The sequence below is a fragment of the Callorhinus ursinus genome, unplaced genomic scaffold, assembly GCF_003265705.2.
Source record: "Callorhinus ursinus isolate GAN/ISIS: 27379988/994484 unplaced genomic scaffold, GSC_fseal_2.0 scaffold6, whole genome shotgun sequence".
Taxonomy (NCBI): Eukaryota; Metazoa; Chordata; class Mammalia; order Carnivora; family Otariidae; genus Callorhinus; species Callorhinus ursinus.
In genome coordinates this window covers 75291585-75314830 of record NW_027397068.1, presented here as the reverse complement: position 1 = coordinate 75314830, position 23246 = coordinate 75291585, and the positions used below count along the sequence as shown (strand labels likewise).

General features: G+C 40.7%; 1 protein-coding gene across 4 annotated transcripts in view; it reads right to left on the bottom strand.

The window, feature by feature from the left end:
* PACRG (parkin coregulated) overlaps positions 1 to 23246 on the bottom strand; it is a 582662-nt gene that overhangs the window by 113563 nt on the left and 445853 nt on the right. The window contains exon 5 of one of the 4 annotated variants that reach the window (XM_073894196.1): positions 18482 to 18891. The exons of the other annotated variants lie outside the window; for them this stretch is intronic. Within the exon in view, the coding sequence (XP_073750297.1) occupies positions 18863 to 18891 (29 nt within the window). The 3' untranslated portion in view covers positions 18482 to 18862. Of the gene's footprint in view, positions 1 to 18481; positions 18892 to 23246 lie in introns of those variants that run through there. 4 annotated transcript variants of the gene reach the window in all.

Sequence of the window (23246 nt, the reverse complement as noted above, 5' to 3'; positions counted from 1 at the left end):
ATCTTTGCAGATGTGATCAATTTGAGAAATTAAATCCCGGATTTAAATTTGGAGTGGATTTAAATCCAATGACCAGCGTCCTTATGTAGGATAAGATACAGACAAGGAAAAGACACTGAGAGACACACAGGGGAGGAGGCCACATGAAAATGGGGTGGTGAATCTACAAGCCAAGGAATGCCAAGGATTACCTTTAATCGCCAGGAGCTGGGAGAGAGGCATAGGACAGATTCTCCCTCAGAGCCTCCAGAAGAAACCAATGTGGCCAATGCTTTGATTTCAGACTTTTGACCTCCACCACTGTGGGAGGACAAATTTCTGTTGTTTCAAGCCACCAAGCTGTGGTAATTTGATACAACTTCCCTAGGAAACAAATCCACCACCTCGCTCAGGGTAACTGTCAATGTCCATACACGTGGTCCACCTGAAATGGTGACCACCTCACCTCTGATCTCATCTCCTACCATTTCTCTTCTTCATCTGGTCCGCCACCATGGCCTCTGTGAGTAATCTGAACATGCCATGCCCTCAGGGCCTTTGCACTTGCTTTCTGTCAGCTGGGAACATGGTTCCCTCGTGGGTCTATTACCCGTTGGTCTTTGTCACATTGTCTCCATCTTGGTGAAGTCTTCCCTGACCTGATTTTAAATTGTACTTGGCCCACGTTGGCTGGAAGTCTTCATTCCCCTTCTGTTTTATTTTTCCTCATTGAATGTATGACTATCAGATAGACTACATTGTTTGTTGTCTCCTCCAACCAAAATGGCTCAGATATTTCAGCTTGGCTGCTCGCTGTAGTATCTCCAGCACCCAGAACAGTGCCTGCCACGTGGCGAGGCCTCAGTATGTGTTTGTGGAATGAATGCAAACAGACCAAGTTATGAGTAGGAATTTAATGTACAGTGAAGCAGGCATTACAAAACAGTGGGGGGAGAATTAATTGATATATGATTTTGAGATATAGCACATTAGAGAAAAATTAATTTAGATACACATCTTATCCGGTGTACTAAAAGAAAATTAAAGTCAAATATGTTTAAAAATTCATAGAAAAATTAGCAGAAAGTAGAATAGTACAGGAGTCTCTGGAAGGATAATCATTTTTAAAGAATTGAAGCAATTGAGGAAGCTACAAAGCTAATAGTGATAGATTCAACTATTTAAAAATTAAAACTTTTGTACCATCAGTGCCTTCTCAGTTCCAGTAAGAGTCAGGACCTGTTGGTACTGGAGATGATTGGGGGTCAGTTTGCTCCCAAATCTCTGCATGACCTCTGGCCTGACCTTCTGCTTTGTGTTTGCTCCTGGGATGGAAGCTGTCTCCCTTCTCCCTGCCCAGGACCCACACCTCCTCTTGGCCTGGAGAGCCACGTCAGCTGCCTGCCTGTCCTGCTGGGGGACCCCTGCAGTATCCCTTGACACTAAGCCCAGGGCCAGGCTGGTTTCCCCCAGGCCGGACGTGTCCTCCTTGAACCTAGACCCCAGCCCCCTCTGCCTCCTCGAGGCTGTCTTTTCCTGAGAGGTCCCAAGCTGTGGTAACAATTCCACATGTACGGCACTGGAAAGTGCCGTGGGGCATAATCCCGTCTTGGGGAGAGGCGCTATTTTAGTGGGATGTTGGCACGGCTGTGGAGTCCTTCACATTCCCTGGTTGATGATGGGTTTAAATCCAGGTTAACCATTAACCTCTCAGTGTGATAGGTTCTTTCTTTTGTGTTGCATAAATTCTGTTCTGACTTGTAACGGAGAACCTGCCTTAGAAAGCCTGTGGTTTGCATAATTAAAGAGTCGATTAGAAAAAGAAGGCTTTAAGCTAACAATAGACTTTAGGAACAGAATGAGGCTGAGGCTCTCCGCTGTTCTGTGTCCTCAGCGGACTGCAGGCCCACCTGGCCCAGTGTAATCGTCTTCCTTCCGAAACACACGGCTGGCCCGCCGGGGGGTGGGGCACAGGAGGGCAGAGTGGGGGCTGTCACCCCAGCTGAGGTGGGAGCCGCGCTGTACCACTGCCCCGTGGAGGAATCTAGAACAGCCTTGCTCTCACTGTCCTCCTTGGATCAATTCAATTACAGTCGCCGCTTAATTAACCTGAGACCTCCTGGGAACCCTTATTTACCTGTTCCTGGAGAATGACCTTGGGGTGAGGCACCCACACTTCTTCAGCCCCTCTGAGCCCACTCCTAAGCCAAAGAACCTGGACTATGTGCCCACAGGGCAGCTCTGGTCTAGCCTAACAATTGCTTTGTCTATTAATTGTAGCAAAACAACAAATAACAATGGGGCAGTTTGTTGGGATTTTTTAGGGTGGAATGTGAAGTTCTACTTCAATGGGGCTACTTGTTTTTACTGCTGTGCCTTTTCCTACAGCACTTTGGGGTGGGGGGGAATCTTTTCCTACCCTGCCCCCTTCCTGGGCTTTCTCTCTTTCAGGCACCTACTTCTGGTCTTTAATGAGGGTTCAGGGTCTTTTGAGACCAACAGGAAATTCTTCCCAAAGCAGCCTCCTCAAAAATCAGATGTCAGTTTTCAGATTAGAAATATTACATGATGGATGAGATTTTTTTTTTTTAATTTGCATTTTCAGTTTGCTAACGGCGACATTGAAATTGCTGCCTATTAAGGCAGGCGTCAACGAGGAGGCAGGAGAAATGTCTGGTGTCATCCCCCCCTTCCCTTTCACTCATCCCTCCTTGACCCACTGCACCCACCCTGGGCTACTGTTGTGGGGGCTCCGCTCCAGGAACTCCTCGAGTCCTCTCCTCTGCCCCAGCTGCGCGTGGCCTGGCTCTGGGCTGCCATGGCATTTCCAAGTCCACTGCCGACCCTGCAGCAGACCAACTGAGAAATATGTTTTCCCAGAGAATGCTTATCTAACAGTGGAATTTCAGGCTTAGGAAGGCACCTGGCGAGGGAAGATAGTTTTATGCTACTTTATCTCTTCTAATACTACTCTGGCCCTGATAACACACATTATATTTATAAATAGAGAATGCAGTTCAGGGTAATGGGCCAGGAGATAGAGAAAATGAGTTCTGGGTCTGGTTTCACGACTGCTTCTGTGGGCCTAGACAAACTATGTCAACTCTTTGGGCCTCAGTTTCCTCTCCTGTAAAGGAAGAGGGTATGGGTAGACTACATTTGATTTCCCCACTATTCCTGAAATCCTCTCATTTTTAGATAGATATTTAGACACTTGTTCTGGAAATTTAAAATGCTTTTGGAGTCCAACCAATTTGATTTTATTAATAGAGTTCCGTTTCTTAGAAATATCACAAAAGCTCATCAAGTTTTCACATTTTCTGATTTCTCTAGAATTTTCTTTGTAGCTGTTTAAATCTGAATAGGTCAAACAATTAACGAAGAAGAAGCACACACCTACCCACACACACATCACTGGACCTAATTCTATCACAATCGACTCATGCATAGTTTCAAAACTTCTCTACTATTTCCTATGTGATGCAGGCTTAAAAAACTGTTTTTATTTAAGTATAATTGACATGCATTATCCTATTAGTTTCAGGTGCACATCAGAGTGATTTGATATTTCTATACATTATAGAATGATCCCCATGCTAAGCCCAGTTACCATCTGTAACGACACAAAAGTATTACAGTATTGACTATATGCTGTTCCTTACAACCATGTGACTTATTTTATGACTGGATGTCTGTACCTCTTAATCCCCTTTACCTATTTCACCTACCCAAACCACCCCCCCGCCCCGCTCTGGTAACCAACATTTTGTTTCCTGTACCTGTGAGTCAGTTTCTGCTTTGTTTTATTTGTGTGTTTTTTGATTCCACATATAAGTGGGATCATACAATATTTGTCTTTGTCTGTCTGACTCATTTTACTTAGCGTAATGCCCTCTACATACATCCATGTGGTCACAAATGGCAAGACTTCATCCTTTTTTATGGCTGATAATATTCCATTGTATATATACCTATATACACACATACACACACACACACACACACACACACCCCATAGCTTCTAAATCCACTCATCTATCCATGGACATAGTTGCCTCCATGTCTTGGCTGAAGGAACATGGTGGTGAATATACTTCTTTGAATTGGTGTTTTCATTTCATTCAGATAAATACCCAGAAGCCAGGATTATTATCCTTCCATTTTAAGAGGAACCCAGAAGTTAAGTAATTTACAAAGTCACTCAGGTAGTGAATGATGAAAATTGCAACTCAGGTCTCACTATCTCCCATAGTCATATCTATGATTACAAACCTATTTATTAATGATTATGTCTCAGATGCCCTGGATGTCAGAGTACTATGGTATTTATATTTCTGCTTTTATATGACATGCCGACAATGAACTGTCACTTGTATTTGGTCCCTGTACTTTTTCTATGGAGGTCCCCAGGATGGCAATATAGAATGGACTGATAATGGGGATTATTCACATTTAAGCCTTCTACTGATGACCTCATGGAGTAATTAGCCAAAGAAGGAGAAGGCTAAGGAGGGAAATGAATATAATCTAAGAATGTATCCAAGAACATATCCAAGATATTTATGGAAAATATCTGAGGACCCGTGGGAAACAGATGTTTCTTCTACTTAAGCTACTAAAGATTTTGACTGAATATTGGTAAACCAGTTTAGGATCCACTAAAATACCCAATCACAGTGATTCACAAGGTCATGGACAGTTTCTCATTAGAATATGGAATATGGGGGCGCCTGGGTGGCTCAGTTGGTTAAGCGACTGCCTTCGGCTCAGGTCATGATCCTGGAGTCCCGGGATCGAGTCCCACATCGGGCTTCCTGCTCAGCCGGGGAGTCTGCTTCTCCCTCTGACCCTCTTCCCTCTCGTGCTTTCTATCTCTCATTCTCTCTCTCTCTCTCAAAAAAAAGAAAAGAAAAGAATATGGAATATGCAAGAACCCGAAGAGTGAAGAGCTAAAGTTTCAGAAGTTTCAGTAAAAGATTTATTATTCTAGTTCTTTTCTAATATGTGTGATTTTCTAAAAGTAGCAAAATGCAGTGCTTTCCTCCCACTAAATGGAGAAGCCCCAGAAAGCACGATGTAGACGAACCACTGGGGCTGAGCACGAGGCCCCTAAGCATTTCCACTGGGAAGTAATTTACAGCCAAGCACTGTGGCAAGCAGTCTCTTTACCAGGCAATCAGTGGACCAAAAAAAAAAAAAACAACAAAAAAAACCTCCTGTCTTTTACTTCTTGTTTTTCAATGGTTACGATGCAAATTCAGTCTTAGGGCACATTTTGGTGAAGCTGCTGAGTGGGCAGTCTGTCTTGCTGTCTCTCTGTCCTTATTTGTCAGAATTTGGTGTTGTTTTGTGAGCTGTCATTTAATCGTCCATGATGGATGGATTTATCATAAGTGGACAAAAACAGGGTAACCGTAGTTTCCGGCGGTGGACAATACAATGATTAAAAAATGTGTTTATCACCTTGTGGCCACTTGGAAGAACGCCACCGGTTATTCAGAGAAGTGGTGGTCCCCGATGTTGCCTTGCAGGAGGTTTGCCGTGGCCACCCCTTGCGGTCGAAACTGCGCATGGGGAAGGAAAGTGTCATCTGACCAGCCCAGTGCCGAGGCCTCGCCTCAGACCAGCGGGCTGGCGTCACTTCCCTTTTGAGAGGGACAAAAGAGGATGGGTGGTGGTTTGGCACAGAAGGATTCTCTTCAATTTGAACAACAGCCTTTTCTGCCTTGAACTTCAGTTTGCATTGAGGAGCCATCCCAGAGGCGAGCCCCCTGGAGCCTGCGCCCCGTTAGTCCGTACCAGCTCGCAGGGCACAGTACCCCGCTGCCAGGAACCCCAGGGACTCCTGTTGGGTCGCTGAGTCTGCGAGGCCTGGCATTCAGCACCCTCCCCGCAGCACACGGAGACCACCCTGCCCCCCAGAACGTAATGATGCGCTCACAGCCTGGAATGTGAGCGTGCCATTGCCTGCCTAGGGGGCCGGAGGGGCGGGTTTCGTTTCCAGCGGCTCAGGATCCTGCTTCTCGAAGGCTTAGGCTCGTTAACCAAAATTAATCTGTGACCTTTTCAGTCATAACCACAATTTAAGATTACCATTGGTAATCTGAGCTAGTCAGCTACTACTCTGGCCCCAAACAACCTGAATGAGTATGACAAGTGAATATGGCACTACTTAGTGGAAGATGGACACGTATTTTTTTGAAACGGAAAATCTATTATTTGAAAGTGTCTTCAGATGTTTTGAAACGATCAGTCATGTCATTTACATAACGTTGGAATGTCAAGAGAAACTTGAGTTTGCAGAGACGTGGGGTGAAGCCTTGATTCAGTGTCCAGGCCACAAGCCACGATCCGTGCTCAGAAAAGAAGTGTCCGGGGAAAACCGTGCTCTGTTGTATCTGTGCTTCTCTTTCTAGTCTAAGAAAATACTGTAAGTGAGAAATTCAAGTGACTTCCAAGGTTCTGGTCTCTTTCAGACCAAGCCAGGTACTTGGTTTTGTTTTAAACGGGCAGATGGGCATGTGCTTTCTCTAGAAGTGAATGTGGTCATTACTGATTCAGGATTATTAGAAAACCTAATAGCTGTAAGATGTCAAATAGATTTTTGGATTAGATTTGGACTTCGGTCAGAAATTGGGAATTCTGTGGCTTAATAGAACAGGGGCATCGGTGGTTACTGCAGCAGTGCATCCTTCAGATAAGCCATTAGACAACTTACATTAAGGAAAGTACTTTGCTTCTTGGAATAATGTGTTTACATTATGAGTAAATATTTCTATTGACGGCATATATTGGAATAATCGAGCAATGTGGTACCAGCAAAAAAAAATTTTTTTTCCCCCACAAATTGTCTGCAACAACAACACAAAACACTAGATACCCTGGAAGGGGGCTGAGTAAACCCGATACAATCAGCTTTTCAGTGAAGGGTGGTCATCTGGCTGTGAACCACGAAAAATCCTACAGACAATAGCAATTACCAATGCATTCTTTGATTCTCACTGACAGCTGAATGAAAAATAAAAGGGGATATTTTTCTTGGGGGCACATGACTGTGACAGCCTCCTCGTCCTATCCCTGCAACATTCAAAAATCTCTCTGCCTGGTACCAAGTATGTCCTTCTTGTCATTGTCTCGCTGCCCTTTGCAAAGTCAGGAGGAGCGTCAAAGACATTGGCCACCATTCTGTGTGGGCGTGGACATGTCATGTATCTTGGGGATGATTTCGAGGCAAAGTTAACAGGGTCTTGGTTTTACCAGGAAGTCTGTTGGTGGAAGGAGAGATGATGTGCTCTGTAAACACAGAAATGTGTTTCTCTCTGTGCCAATATGACAGAAGCCTATCTTTCAAAGGATTCTGGTTTTGACACATAAAATGATACACCATTTCACGGGGAAAAAGTGAGAAAGACTTGGTCTTGAATCTGATTGGAGTTGGGGCCAGGGGCCTCAGTGAGAAAGGTGACAAAATCTTGCTTGTTTATGGATGAGCTGGGGCTATGGCAAGTCTCCAGGGAGGTATAGCAGCTGTTGATGTCTCTCTCTTACACATCGTCCATTATGGAGGGGATCCCAGTAGAAATGACCACAGCTTTAACCTGAGGCTCATTGCAGACTTTCCACAAGTAAAAATATGTCTTTAAAATTAGAGCCGATTAAAATATTGTCAAAGGAACACTCGATGTTCCTCGGATTAAATTCTGGTTCTGCTCTAAGTCAAGTCCTGAATTTCACAGTAGGTGACAGAATAACCATAGTGATAATAATTTCGTATTTTGGTTTTTAGAAGATAACATATGTTGCAACTTTTGATATTTCTTAACATTTTTAGTAATGATAGTTGTTTTTTAAAAAACATTTATAGGTAAGTAAACTCAGGGTAAAGATAGACCATAAACAAAGAGCAGAAATGGGATAAAAAGAGTTAACAGAACAAAGTATCCCCGGAGTTAAGCTTTAATAAGGAATAGAAAATATATGGAAGGGTATTTATAAGAGAAAATAATAAGGATCCTTCCAGGGACATGGCAAATGTAGGCTAACACCCCGCCCACCAGATGGAGGGCTTTCTAGCTGGAGCAGTATAAATAAAGGCATGTTTACACTGGCATTTCTTTAATGCAAGGTTTTCATCAAATTACTGAAATCACCTTAATTCTTAGCAATAAACAATGCTGACTATGTTATTAGGTGAGTTTTCTAGATGAAAGTCATTTCTTGGTTCAAGTAAGGACACCAGAATACTATATTCTTGGGGCATATTAGCTCAGCCCCTTAATGATTCCCCTTCATTGTATTGCATTTTAATTTGGGCCCTTGGCCATCATCAAAGAAACTCACATTTGAAAAGGACCATTGCATTTGCTTTACAAATATTGCTGTGGACATTGTCCTTTACTGTGTGAAAGCTCCCTAGAGAACTTTCAGTAAGAAGTTAATCTTAGGAAAAGTTTTGTTCTCTTAAAGCACAGTACACTTTCTACTTTGCTACTTTCTCATGATAATGTTGTAACTGAGCATCTTACTTATTTTTTTGCCTATTTTTTTTTCCTTTGGTGCTAGATTTTTTTTTTTTGAACTTCCCTGTATATGTTTTTGCTTAAAGCTGTTTCAAATCCTTTATGAAAAGGAGTGGAGAAGTAAATATGTGTAAATACTGAGGGAAGTATTTTTATGTAAAAGAGGTCTTCTAACTTTTTGTCATTCAAAAATATTTTTTGAGCACCTTCTGGGAATGAGAGCTTCAACTCTGAACAAGATGGACCCCCTGTTCTCTTGCTGCCACCATCCTAGTTGGCTGAATGTTACAACTACTAATAAACAGCTGTATAAATATTCTAGATGTATGTATTATAAATATTACAAATGTCAGATGGTTGTGAATATGAAGAAGAAAATAAAGCAGGGTACGGGGATCTCCTATACTTAGTTGTACTAAGTAAAGTTGTACTTAACTATAGTCCTCCTTGATGAAGTGTGTCAAGGCCTATAGGTCTGGATCTCTACTTATGACAGAATGGTCAGGGGCGCCCAGGTGGTGCAGTTAGTTGAGCTTTCGACTCTTGGTTTTGGCTCAGGTCATGATCTCAGGTGAGCCCCACATCAGTCTCCATGCTCAGCATGGAGCTCAGCGTGGAGCTCAGCATGGAGTCTGCTTAAAATTCTCCTCTGCCTCTGCCCCTACCCTCCTCTCTAAAATAAGTAAATAAATAAATCTTAAAAAAAAAGAGAGAGAGAGACAGCGTGGTCAAAGAACGACTCTATTAGAAGGTGGCATTTGAACAGCAATCTGATTAGAGAGGAGAAGGGAGCCATGTGTAGAATCAAGGTAAGAGTGTTCCAGGCAGAGGAAGGAGCAAGCTTGGAGTGGTGGAGGAACAATACAATGTCTGGTGGGATGGGAGAATGTTGAATAGTGAATATTGAGTAAGAAAGAGAGGAGATGGAGCCAAAGAATTAGGTAAGGGCCAGATGATGTTATATATTGTCTTATATACAGTGGTAAAGACATTGGAATTTATTCTAAATGTAGTGGATGTCATTGGATGATTTTAAGCAAAGGAGTAACAAAATTTCATTTAATTTTGAGAAAGACCATTCTGGCTGCTGAAGTGAGAGTGGACAGTAGTGGAAACAGAAGGACTTCTCAGAGCTGTGGCAGCAATCCAGGTGAGAGGCTTTGGTGGAAGGACTCAGGAGTATCCGGATTCACCCAGATGATAGAGTATAACACTGAGTTGTTACTGTCAAATTGGATGTAGGAGGCAAAGGCTTCAAGGTAACTCTAGGGTTCTTGGTAGATGGGTGGGTGGGGGCAGAAAGTGTCCAGAGGCAAGTCAAGAGTTGCCTTGAATACATTCAGTGAGGTCCCACTGGTCACCCAAGAGCAGCTGCTTATTAGGAAGCCAGACTCAGGTGTTAGAAGCATGGAGCAGGGTCAAGTATAGGGCATCAGTGCATGGACAGTTTGGAAAGGTGGGAGATGGAATGAGGTCCCCAGGGAACAGATACAACAGATACAAAGAAAGAATAGAAGCAGACAGAGGGCAGAACTCTACTAACCCTCTGATTCATGGTTCACCTTGATAATGGCCTCTACACCTGTGCTAACATGTAGCTGTCGAAACCTGTGTCAAGAAGCCTGGTCTGACCTGACTGTTTCTGAATGAACACAGTTGTACTTAACTACAGTCCTCCTTGATGAATATGAAAACCACCCAGTCTGATCATCTGCTAAATTAAATTTAGCTTTAGGCTATCATTAAAATTCTAATAGAATTGTATGTTTTTAAAAAAGTGATAGTTTACAGTATAGAATTAAGTGAAAAAGTGTTCCCAAAGTGGACTTCAAAAGATAAGGCCAGGGGCGCCTGGGTGGCTCAGTCGTTAAGCGTCTGCCTTCAGCTCAGGTCATGATCATGGAGTCCTGGGATCGAGTCTCGTGTGGGGCTCCCCGCTCTGTGGGGAGTCTGCTTCTCCCCCTCCCCCTCCCCCCTCATGATCTCTCTCTCTCACAAATAAATAAATAAACTCTTTAAAAAAAAGATAAGGCCATAATAATCTCCTACTGAATGTATGTGGGGCATCTTCAGATAAAAAGAAATTATTGTAATCTCTTGTTTTACTTCGTTTTGAAATAACTTTAAATGTATGAAATGCTTGAAATTAATATTATTTGTTGGAGAGTTTAGTCTGGGAAATAGAAACTGACTGAAAGATCAGACTTTCCAAAATGGCGATGGTAGCGAGTGGCAGAAAGAAAGGGAGGGTGTCTTGCCCGCCTCCCTCACCCACGCAGAGGGCAGTTAGCTTTTTTGTCACTGGGTTACTAAAAACAGAAATGTAACAGAATGTATTTTCCGCCATTAAAACCTCTGCAATTTTTTACACTCTGCAATTTCTTAGTGGCTATCGTGTTTGCCAACGTTAAAATCTCAAGTTCTGGCCCCATTAGTGTTTGAAAAACTTTCATTTTTGCACTGTTCACTTTTACTCTCCCAAAAGATTACATCAAAATGAAGAATTAGTTTGGCAACTGAATGAGTTGGTACCTTTAGAGGATAGCTGTTTTGAGAAACAAAGCAGTATTTCCCATAGCCCTAAATTAGATACTTAAAGTCACAGTCGTCAGTTGGACTTGTAATTTCATGGGCTGGATTCAGCCTCACAGCTCTTGAACTGATCAGATGGGGCCTTGTGGGATGAAGTATAGATAGTACTGAGCATTCTTTTCTAAAATACACAGCACAAACAACAAGAAATTCCTTTTGTAAATGGAAGCACACGACAAAGGAAGGCAGGTCATTCTTATGACAGAGGGGCTCTTAAATTATTTGTACAAGAGCAAGATGCTGCACTATGTTTTCATTGTCTAACATGTACACATAAAGTGCACATTTTAAGTCCCGTTGGTCCAATATTACAGAATATTACAGAAAATACTGGATGATTCAAGGATAGATCCTTGGTGAAGCTTATATAGAAAAGTGCCATAAATCAGCCCCACCAAAAGTAAATGTAACTGAAAAATTAAGGAAGAGAACTAAGAAAGGAGTCTTTTGGGAAAAACAAAAAAACCAAAACCAAAAACCAAAACCCAAAACCAAAGACCTACTGAGAATAATTTGAATGAATGATATTCAATGAACTGCCCTATCGTGGTCTATAAAATGAAATAGAGAATGGATTATAGATTAGGACACTTCAGCCTTGTCTAAAATACAATCATACATGGTACTAAAAGCATTCATCTTTGTAAATCACTGAATGAAGACACAAAAGTGGTGCTGAAAATAACCTGTAGTCAAACTAGAGACTACAAATGTAAGAATGCTTTGTTAGATACTTTTAGATTAGTAAATGTTTGCTTCATCTCTGCTTACTCTGTTTGACCACATTTAGTTTTTAACATTAATCACAGGCCCTGTTTATTGAACCAGGATGAGATGGGTCCCCTGGCTTCCCCTAAAGTCTCAGCAGCTGGGCCTTGGACTCCCACAATAAATCTCTCTCTCTTTTTAAGTCACCGACAATTAAGGCAATTATTTATCTTCTAAATTAGATAGAACAAGATTTCAATCAAGCCAGCATTTCAGGGTTTGACACAAGTCTTCTTGGTCTCTAAGCATTTTGATCCATTTCAGAGGATGAGCAGACAGGACCATGTCCAGGACTCAGAGGAAGCCACAGGAGTAGATTGGACAGTGCTTGGGGACCCAAGGCATATGCTCATGCCCTTGTGTGTGTGTGTGTGTGTGTGTGTGTGTGTGTGTGCACATGGATTTCAACTATTTATACCATCTTACAGATGGAAAGGCCGATTTCTCCTGACAAACACAGAAAGAGACTCAAGAGCCTTAAAGTCTAATTTAAAAATATACCTAAGTATCAAAATACCATCAACTTTTTTCAAAGAAATGGAACAAATAATCCTAAAATTTGTGTAGAACCAGAAGAGACCCTGAATAGCCAGAGGAATGTTGAAAAAGAAAAGCAAAGCTGGCGGCATTACAAGTCCGGACTTCAAGCTCTATTACAAAGCTGTCATCATCAAGACAGTATGGTACTGGCACAAAAACAACACATGGATCAATGGAACAGAATAGAGAGCCCAGAAATGGACCCTCAACTCTATGGAAAGAATATCCAATGGAAAGAATGTCCAGTGGAAAAAAGACAGTCTCTTCAATGAATGGTGCTGGAAAAGTTGGACAGCCACATGCAGAAGAATGAAACTGGACCATTTCCTTACACCACACACAAAAATAGACTCAAAATGGTTGAAAGACCTAAATGTGAGATAGGAGTCCAACAAAATCCTTGAGGAGAACACTGGCAGCAACCTCTTTGACCTCAGCCACAGCAACTTCTTCCTAGAAACATCACCAAAGGCAAGGGAAGCAAGGGCAAAAGTGAATCATTGGGACTTCATCAAGATAAAAAGCTTTTGCACAGCAAAGGAAACAGTCAATAAAACCAAAAGACAACTGACAGAATGGGAGAAGATATTTGCAAATGACATATCAGAAAAAGGGCTAGTATCCAAAATCTATAAAGAACTTACCAAACCCAACACCCAAAGAACAAATAATCCAATCAAGAAATGGGCAGAAGACATGAACAGACATTTTTCCAAAGAAGACATCCACACGGCCAACAGACACATGAAAAAGTGCTCAACATCACTCGGCATCAGGGAAATCCAAATCAAAACCTCAGTGAGATACCACATCACACCCGTCAGAATGGCTAAAATTAACAAGTCAGGAAATGACAGATGTTGGTGAGGATGCAGAGAAAGGGGAACCCTCCTACACTGCCGGTGGGAATGCAAGCTGGTGCAGCCACTCTGGGAAACAGTATGGAGGTTCCTCAAAAAGTTGAAAATAGAGTTACCGTACGACCCAGCAATTGCACTACTGGGTATTTACCACAACGATACAAATGTAGTGATTGAAGGGATATGTGCACCCCAATGCTCATAGCAGCAATGTCCACAATAGCCAAACTATAGAAAGAGCCAAGATGTCCATCAACAGATGAATGGATAAAGGAGATGTGTTATATATATACAATGGAATATTATGCAGCCATCAAAAACCCCCGAAATATTGCCATTTGCAATGACGTGGAATTAGAGGGTATTATGCTGAGCGAAATAAGTCAATCAGAGAAAGACATGTATCATATGATCTCACTGTTATGAGGAATTCTTAATCTCAGGAAACAAACTGAGGGTTGCTGGAGTGGTGGGGGGGTGGGAGGGATGGGGGGCTGGGTGATAGACATGGGGGAGGGTATGTGCTATGGTGAGCGCTGTGAATTGTATAAGACTGTTGAATCACAGACCTGTACCTCTGAAACAAATAATACATTATATGTTAAAAAAAAAGATAGTAGGAAGGGAAAAATGAAGCGGGGGAATTGGAGGGGGAGATGAACCATGAGAGACTATGCACTCTGAGAAATAAACTGAGGGTTCTAGAGGGGAGGGGGTGGGGGGATGGGTTAGCCTGGTGATGGGTATTAAAGAGGGCACGTTCTGCGTGGAGCACTGGGTGTTATACACAAACAATGAATCGTGGATCACTACATCAAAAACTAATGATGTAATGTATGGTGATTAACATAACATAATAAAATAAAATTATAAATAAATAAATAAATAAATAAAAATATACCTAAGATGCTCATTGTGGGGGCAAGCACACCCTTGGGGGTGTGTGTATAAGACAGATGCAGAGTGTCCTTAACAGAATTTTGCCAAAGACGTATCTTTGTGCCTCTGGAATATAAGTCTTCCCAGTGACTGTGTGTGTCAGCTCCAGCCAGCTGCAGAGCCTGAGTGAAACTCTGGTGTTAGGGACATTTGTTTAGTAACAGGGCCATGGCGTCCAAACTCAGAGTGCAGTCAAGGGCACCAAACTCTCCCACCATAGGAAGGAAGGCTCCTGCATGACACCTCTGTACAGAGAAAAGTCAGGCTTGGGTCAGGACCAAGGCTGGCTCCCTGGGTTAATTCATTTATTCAAATGTTGGTCTGTTACAAAGAAAATAACCCCCAAATTAAAAAAAAAAAAAACACCAAAACCACTTAATCAAGTATGCACTGTGCTGGTAGGGAAAAAGGGAATTGTTTTCAGACTACACTATCAGCAAAACAATGCTCATTTCAACTGCAATTTGAAATTCATGATTGAAGCCCATTTAAATGTTGGTTTAGGTTTGAATTCATTTGAACACAAAAGAAGTAATTCCCTGTAATATTTGGAGACATCATCTTCTTCTCAAGTAAAATGAATTTTTTTTTTTTTTTTTTTTTTGCTTTCAGCCTGAAAACATTTGTTGCTGTAACTGACACAACTCGGTAATATGTTAAGCATTCTAAAGGTTCTGTGGCTTATCCATATTTAATTTTTCTAGTTGCCTTATTAACGGAATCCACTGAGGCCAAAACACATTGGATGAGCAATCCTCATTTTCTTTATTAGTATTTGAAAATGTTTGCTGGATTGTAGGGAAATTTAATGTTATCATATCACCCTTCTGCGTCTGATGCTAAAAATACTGTCTCTTTGGTCTTTTATTAGAGAAGACATTTCATATAACTGAAAAAAGTAATTGAGCCTTATAAATCAAGAGGAAAATGCTACAGTGATTACAATCTACCCATCACCAAGTGGCGCTTTCCAAATGGGATCTGAATTGCACTGAGGAATGCATGGGGAAAAAAAAAATCAATGTTGCCCCATTAAGTAATTTGCATTTGTTACAGGCACAACACACAATGGCATCAATTAATAGAAAGTGGTGGTGCTGATATATCTATTAGTGATTAGCTTTTAGTGCAATTCATCAGATGATTATCATTTACCTAAAAATGCTACAAGGAGCAGGAAGATGAAATTTCGACTCTGCGGGTCCCATAGGGCAGGAGGAGAGATCTTTGGTTGCGAATGAACCTAATTTAATTTTCTGACTTCTGATCCCACATCTTTCGTTGCATGGATAAAAACAGTCACAAATTACAGCTCAAAGATAAGTTAAAATCTTTTTTAGAGCTTTGGGTAACATAATTGTTTTTTAAAAAAATCTTTTAACCTTGGATAAGCCAATTAAGCAATAACGTTGTTTCTGAGTCAGAATCCACGCTCACCTCTACCCTTTACTCCTTTCCCACCGGATTTATTCATAGATGGACATGAATGTCAGAATCTTGATGGGGGCTGAGCTCTGCTTTAGAATCAAGTTCTGCAATGCTATCCTCATTGCCCCCATCTCTAGGCTTGTGTGCAGTGTCTAAGCTTGGTCCCACCCACGTAGCCTGCTTTCTGGTTCCTGACTGGTTGTGGAAGGCAACCCTTCACCTTACTCTCACATTCAAGGGATATAAACATGCACCTTAACTCACATTACCACACAGCCACCTAGCCTCAACTTTATGGTGGCTCTTAGTTAGTCCCCATCTGGCCACTTCTGGGCCGGGGCTCCCTGGCTGCCCGGGCTCTCTACCTGTTGGCTCGTCCCTCCTTGTGCCTTACTGGACAGCCCACCAGTCCCCCCTCCCATGTCATGTCAGGCTGAGAGCCACCTGAGGAAGTTGGCTGGAGCCTTGGCTACATCATCCCCATAAGGAAACAGCCAAATCACGGATGGACAGTACATTGTACACACACACACATATACACACTTTTTTTCTCGGTTAAAATTGGAATAATCATAAAGACTTTGTTTTGTTTTATATTCTAACCTATAATCTTTTCTGGTTTTCTTCATGTGAAAATACAATAAAGGCTTCAGAAGATAAAGTGAGATTTTTGTCAAAACTGTAACTGTCCAGTTGGATATTTTATTGATTTTCCCCAAATGAGAACATATAAATTTATATGAAACTTTTGCAATATGTTAGTTCAATGCTAGCTGTCACCTTTTCTAACTTTCTAAATCAATGAAACTTACATGATATATAAAACCTTTTGACTAGGAAACATGCTTAAAAATATCAAACATCAGTTTGTTATGTAATTTCCATTAAGAATTGAAGAAAGATTGGCATATAAATATATCAAAGACATTCTTAAGGTGCTTTTCCTAGGAAATTAGAAAACATTAAAAAAGTAATCCAAGGGGCGCCTGGGTGGCTCAGTCGTTAAGCGTCTGCCTTCCGCTCAGGTCATGATCTCAGGGTCCAGGGATCGAGCCCCGCATCGGGCTCCCTGCTCTGCGGGAAGCCTGCTTCTCCCTCTCCCTGCTCCCCCTGCTTGTGTTCCCTCTCTCTCTGTCTCTCTGTCACATAAATAAATAAAATCTTAAAAAAAAAAAGTAATCCAATGTTTTCTTTTGTAAAATTTCAAGTAGATGTCACAGATCTTTCTGGAACATGAATATTTACATGGAAAAGGAATGAAAGAAGATGACTCAGACTTATAGGCTGTGAAGAAAACCTGTTCTAGCAGTTTACTTAGGGGAAGTAACTTGCTCAGGTTACCCAACTACTAGGGGCAGAGGTGGGATTTGGTTGCAGGAATGTTGGTTGGCCCTTTCCTCTGACTGTGTACCTTCCACATGGCACCACCCACCAGGAGTGTATATAAATTGTTGGATAAATGAATAAAGAGTTCTAGACTGTATGGTTTGTGTATCTAGAGAAGACTGACCTTGTAAGCGCCTACAAGCAAAGCAGGAGCAAAAATTAGAAAAAGAGGTATTTAAAATTATTAATCTGAATTGAATTGAGGATACAGCCCAAAGAAGGCAAGTTATGAGCAATATTACAGTGGCAGAGAGTCAGCCCCCGGTGGCCGTAAGGACGGTGTCAGAGGAGGGAGAGAAATCACAGACGATTCTAATAAGCACCTCAGGTCAGAGAAGCAACAGATGCTGGGAGGCAGTCAGACATGTTTGACCTGGTCTCCTCCATCACCCCTAGCCCCACCCTTCTTCACTATGGTCCCGAATTCAACACTAAAAGCAAACATTAAATATTTAATTATGGAATTTATGGAAGCCTTCACAAGGTGGGTAGTAGACTGCCTATAACTTGGACTGCCAAACTTTTCCTAAACATTAAAAAAAATATTTCTGCCCCATCTTAAATTTCCTCTCCTACCCCAGCTTCCTTCCCCCATAGGTTTCTTCCTTAGCACACTTCCACCCGCACCCCAATCTTCCCCAAACCCTTCCTCCCGTTAGATAGCTCTGTCCGGTCTCCCCACCAGGGTCCCACTCCCCAAACTAAAGCCTAGCAGAAGCCCTTGATTTAGCCCAGTTGGAACCACCTATGATTCACAAGCACATGTCTAGTGGGGGAGAGTGCGGGAGTGTGTGTGGGCGTCGGGGTGTAGAAGGGAAGAGGGTGATGACCCGTGGGCTGCGTGCGCTTCATCTGGTCATGGCGAGAAGGATAATGAGCTGATGAGACAGACCTTTAATTTTAGTGCCTAGAAGGAGTAAGGTGTCCAACTAGGGCTTCCTGGTTGTAATTCTGACTTAGCTAATTCTTACAGACATGAATCTGGGGAGAGGTTAGTGATCAAACACCATAAAGTGTAGATCTTGAAGGGTCTTCCTTTTGTAAAGGGAGTCCTTGAAACCAAGAGAGCAGGCAAGTGCCTTAAAACAATTATAATAAAAGAAGACTTATTCCAGCAGGCAGTAAGTATCTGCTGAGTGCCAGCAGCGCACAAGAGAATTCCAGTCGGACACGTAGAACATCTTGACAGAATTTCTTGTACATGAAGCTAGAAAAGTATTTTGTATCTCAACCATTATTTTATTTGGTCATCACAACCGAGAGAGAAGATCTCATTAGCCTCACTGTATAAATGAGGGAAATACTCAAAAAGAATGATTGCTTAGTTTCAAGTCATCATCTAGGGGATGAGATTTGGATGTGAAATTTGAAAAGCTTTCTTTCAATTGATTTCATAAACATATTTACGACACACTGTGTGCTGGCCACTAGGGCAGTTGTTGGAGATACAGACACAGACAAATACTATCTTTTTATTCATGAAACTCACTTCTATTGGTAGAGAGCAAAAAATCATCTCAATGATTACAGATCAAAAGTGACGGTGAAGTATTACAAGATGAGTTCATTGAAGCGTGAAAGGCAAAGAAGAAAGAGGGATACATAGAAATACAGAAGAGACAACATTTGGGGAGAGCTTTTTCCACACAAGAGGAATATTCTGGGAAGTCTAAATATTCCATTCTATAATGCTGAGAAAATTTGAGATTAAAGTCAATAGAACTCAAAGAAGAGTTATTCAAAGTGAAAGAGTTGAGACTGTGGAGGTCCTTGATGATGGGTGTTAAAAGTGTTTCTTCTTTGTTCTGAGACCACCAGCAGTCACCCGGCTCAAATGCCCCATGTGGCACACTAGGAAGAAAGGGTTCCTTCAGATTGGACTGAAAGCAGAAAGAATCTATGTCACATCACTTCTTTTTTCATTATATCAGCACTTTACAGAAAACTTCTTCTCATATAAACTCAATCCAAATTCTGTGCTTTCCTGGTATTTAAATCCTTTGCCCCAAATGTGATACTGTTGTAAGTGACAGATTCAATCCAACTAGCACCAATATTTGTACAGAAGAGGTCAGCTTTGAGCTCTGGAATTGATTGCATGCAACTGTTTACTGTTTTAGAGGACTCACCTGTTGAAATAGTTTCCTGAATCATCACATGTGGTCGTGTGTAGTGTAAGGGAAGAAAAGAGGGAGCAATGGACAGTCTTTGTTTCATTTAAAATATAACACATTCTGAAACAATAGGAATATGGACATTTTGGTCATAAATTTAATTGTAGAGTAAAATTAATTCTGATGTTAGTCCATACCATCATCGAACATTTTCTTTTTCAATTAACCCAAATGGAAATATAACTGCCATCTTATACAAAAGAGTTGGTAAAACTATCTTCCGCAGCTGTTCCTTAAGGCATATCCTTCATTTAAGTGATCAGTGAAAGGCCCCAGGGATTTCAGCAGCACACAAAATGCATAGATCTTGTGGAAGGAATAAATTACACCAGAAAATATAAATAAAGCATCTTCCTATTGATGTCAAACAGGACAATGGCAGCTGGCAACTATAACATTTCCTAATGACTTGGTTTAGAATACTGAGCAAAACATGCGGTAATCACCGATGAGATTGAATGGTATGAAGCATTTTGTGGCAGAATTTCTACAAAGAAAGAGTTTTCAAGAGAAAATAGGCTATAAAGTGATTAATTTGTGACCTTACACTAATGTAATTTATGGCGTTTCAATTTCTTTTCATAGGAACTATCTTGTGAGAACAGAAATGTGGCTTTAGAGACAGTAACTGCAATGACAAAGAGACCACTCCAACTTACTTTGTCTTAAAAAATTATTATTTTAAAAATAATGTTATTGTTGGCCTTACATACATTCTCAACAAAAGTTGAGTATTTTTGTTTAGCTCAAGCAAAAGAAAAAAAAGAAAATAAAGCTAGATTTCTCCCTACTTAATAACATCTCATCAAATTATCTACATTGGCAGAAAATGTTTATATAGAAAATATTCATTAAGTCACAAATCCACTTATGTAAGATTATATCTATCAAGAAAATAAAACTACTGTAAACCAAGGTGTACCCAGTCGCAGTATAATTTTATGAAACAGTTACGTGACGAAAAATTACAGTCAGACTAAAACTAATCACCACCCCCCAAATCCACCAAACAACTAACCAAACACATATCACATATTTAAGGCTGATTAAATTCATCATGCTAACTATTTAAAGGAAATGTTTACATTATTTTATCTTAAAACCCTTTTACTATAATCTACCAACCATTCAATACCCCCAAAAGAGAGATGGCAAATACTTGGCATGGGTTTGCATATTCCCCACCTCCTCTCACTATTCCCAAAGTCTCTACAGTAGACAATTTTGATTAATCATGTCCACTTATTCTCCTGGAAGTAAACAGAGGCTCAAAATCTTGTGTAGCCCAGCCATACTACCAACCAATCTGAGTTAGAAAATGAGATGACTTTCATTTGCATCTATATAAGACTAAATCTTCAACTAGTCAGTAGGCAAATATTTATGGAGTGCTCAAAGTATACTTATGCTTAAGAATACATCAAAAAGATTCAACTCAGTTCCTTCTGTCACAAAGTTCAATTTGTAAAAGGGGAAAAAAGCTAGAAAAGCATAAATATACATAAATAAGTCATAATTACAGATAACTGAAAGAGTACATGGAAGGAGAAGGTGATCATGTTCAAGATGGCGCTAGAAGGAATGGAGAAGGGCAGTGTTGTTTAGGAAACCCACTAGGAAGTAAAACTTCACTAGGTTTGAAGAAAAATGGATGTACTTTGGCAAATGGAGGGTGACAGTGGTTTCACTTTTACATTATTAAGCCCCAACATTTGTAGAGTACCCTGTGTGGTTTAGCCCATCATGGTTCCAAAGTATCTTGCAGTGATTATTGCCTTCATATAGGAAGAATTATAGAAACTATAGAAAGATGTTTGTAGATATATATGTGGAGATCAGTTCTATAACAAGTAACCTTTGGGAAAGCAGAAAGTTTTTTTTTTTTTATAATTTTTTATTGTTATGTTAATCACCATACATTACATCATTAGTTTTTGATGTAGTGTTCCATGATTCATTGTTTGTGCATAACACCCAGTGCTCCACGCAGAATGTGCCCTCTTTAATACCCATCACCAGGCTAACCCATCCCCCCACCCCCCTCCCCTCTGAAAGCAGAACGTTTGTAGGTTTTCCTGAAGTCTCCCTTTTAAGCAATATTTGACAATATTAAAACACCATACCAAACTGTAAATTGGCTTGCCAAGGGCAGAATTTTAAAAAGGAAACTGTACACTTTAAGAATCCCTTTGGAGAGTAAAGAAATTTTGAAAAATTAAAAACAAGTCTCTATAATATAGACATTAAAACTTCATGGAACTGGGAACATTTTCCAGAGAGAAATATACAAGAGAAAGTGGTAATTCTAATAATTTCTCTTTGGCTCTAGTAAGTTATTGTATTTTAAGAGTGCTATTTCTTTGTAGGCTTATGTATACTAACACAGAGGATGAACAATGCGGGAGGCAACAAGGAAAACCCGTTCTCAAAGGAGGACAATCTGAGGAATTTGGAAGCAGATATTTTATGCTATGGAAATGAGAACTATACTCTTGAGACATAAATTTTCTAGTCACAAAAACCACCTCCACTTACTCAAATGATATTTTATGACTATAAACTATCCTCATGGAGGGCAGCTATGTACAACAGAGAAATTGGGAAATTATTTTAATTAAGCCTCTGTCTCCAGAAGGTTATACCGTGTTTAATTAATGGAGGTGGAATATAGTCATACACTTCAGGATTATCAGTAGAATATAACTTGTGGAAGGGAAAATATTACACATCTTGGGTATATTATAGAGCAGCAGGAAATGTGGTACTTTTTAAAATGTTCAGACCATGCTGGAACCATCCATTCTGCCCTCTTCTCTCCTACTAAAATGGAAGAGATGAGCTCCTTCTAATCTCAGGCAAATTCTTCCAATTATGTCCTTCCAGTCATGTCTTCCCACCTCTTCAGGGGCCTCATCCAATAGATTATTTCCTTTCTCTTTTGTATCTTCGGTTTCCTGGAGCTTATATCTTCATTTTAACATGGCTATGTCTTTTCATTTTAAGACAAACAACACATCTCTTCTCCTATACCCAAAACACTACCAAAATTTGGCCTTTATCTCCTTCACAATCGAGTTTCTTGAAGGAGTTATCTACATTTGCTCCCTTCATCACATCTCATGTATTGTTTTGCTCATCGTAATCTGGCTTCTGTTCTCCTTCTCTATGAAAACTGCTCTCCCCAAGAGCAAGAATTCTTGCTCAGTTCCATGGACATTTTCCAGTCTTAAGACTATCTTATTTTGCCTCTAGAAGGGATCTTTCACTCTGTCCCCTTTCTTTAATCACAGTCTTCTTTTGGCCTCCATGGAAGTAAACTCTCCTGGTTTCTCTCCTACATCCTTGGCTGCATCTTCCTGGTCTCCTTTGACAGCTGTCTGTCCCTTAAATGTAGGTGTTTCTCAGGACTTCCCCCTAGACCTCACTTGTCCCTTGCTCTGCATCACATTCCACGGACCATCTCCTCCATTAATGATCCTCTGAAACCAAATGACTTTTAAATCTATTATTTCTTACCAGACATTTTTTTAATGGAGTTGCAGAACCAAACGTCCAATGATTTAGGGAATATCTCCATCTGGATGTCCCTTAGACGGGGAAAGCTCAACGAATGAAAGTGCAAATTACTATTTCTCTCCTTCCTACAAACTTGTTTCTCATTGCATGTTTCCTATTTCAGAATCTTGTTTTCATCTTATACTCATTGCTCTTGCTCACGTCCAAGTCTCTGTAATTAAGAACTTTCTTTATATTTCCTAAATATTTCTCAAAGATTTCCATTTCTCTCCATCTCTTCTGCCACTAACACATTGAAACCACTGCCATTTCTTACTCAGAGTGTTGTGTCCAGTACCCCCACCCACCCAATAGTGTCTCTCACTATCCTTACCCCTCATCATCTCTACACCAACATTTTCCATTTTTTAAAAAAAACTCATAGTTAAACTCATGGTTTACACTGATATTTTCTCATGCAGTGAAATATAGGGTAGTTATTTGGGGGGGTGTGGCTAGCACACAAAAGTCATCTAATCTACTCAAAAGTGATTTAGAAAATAGCA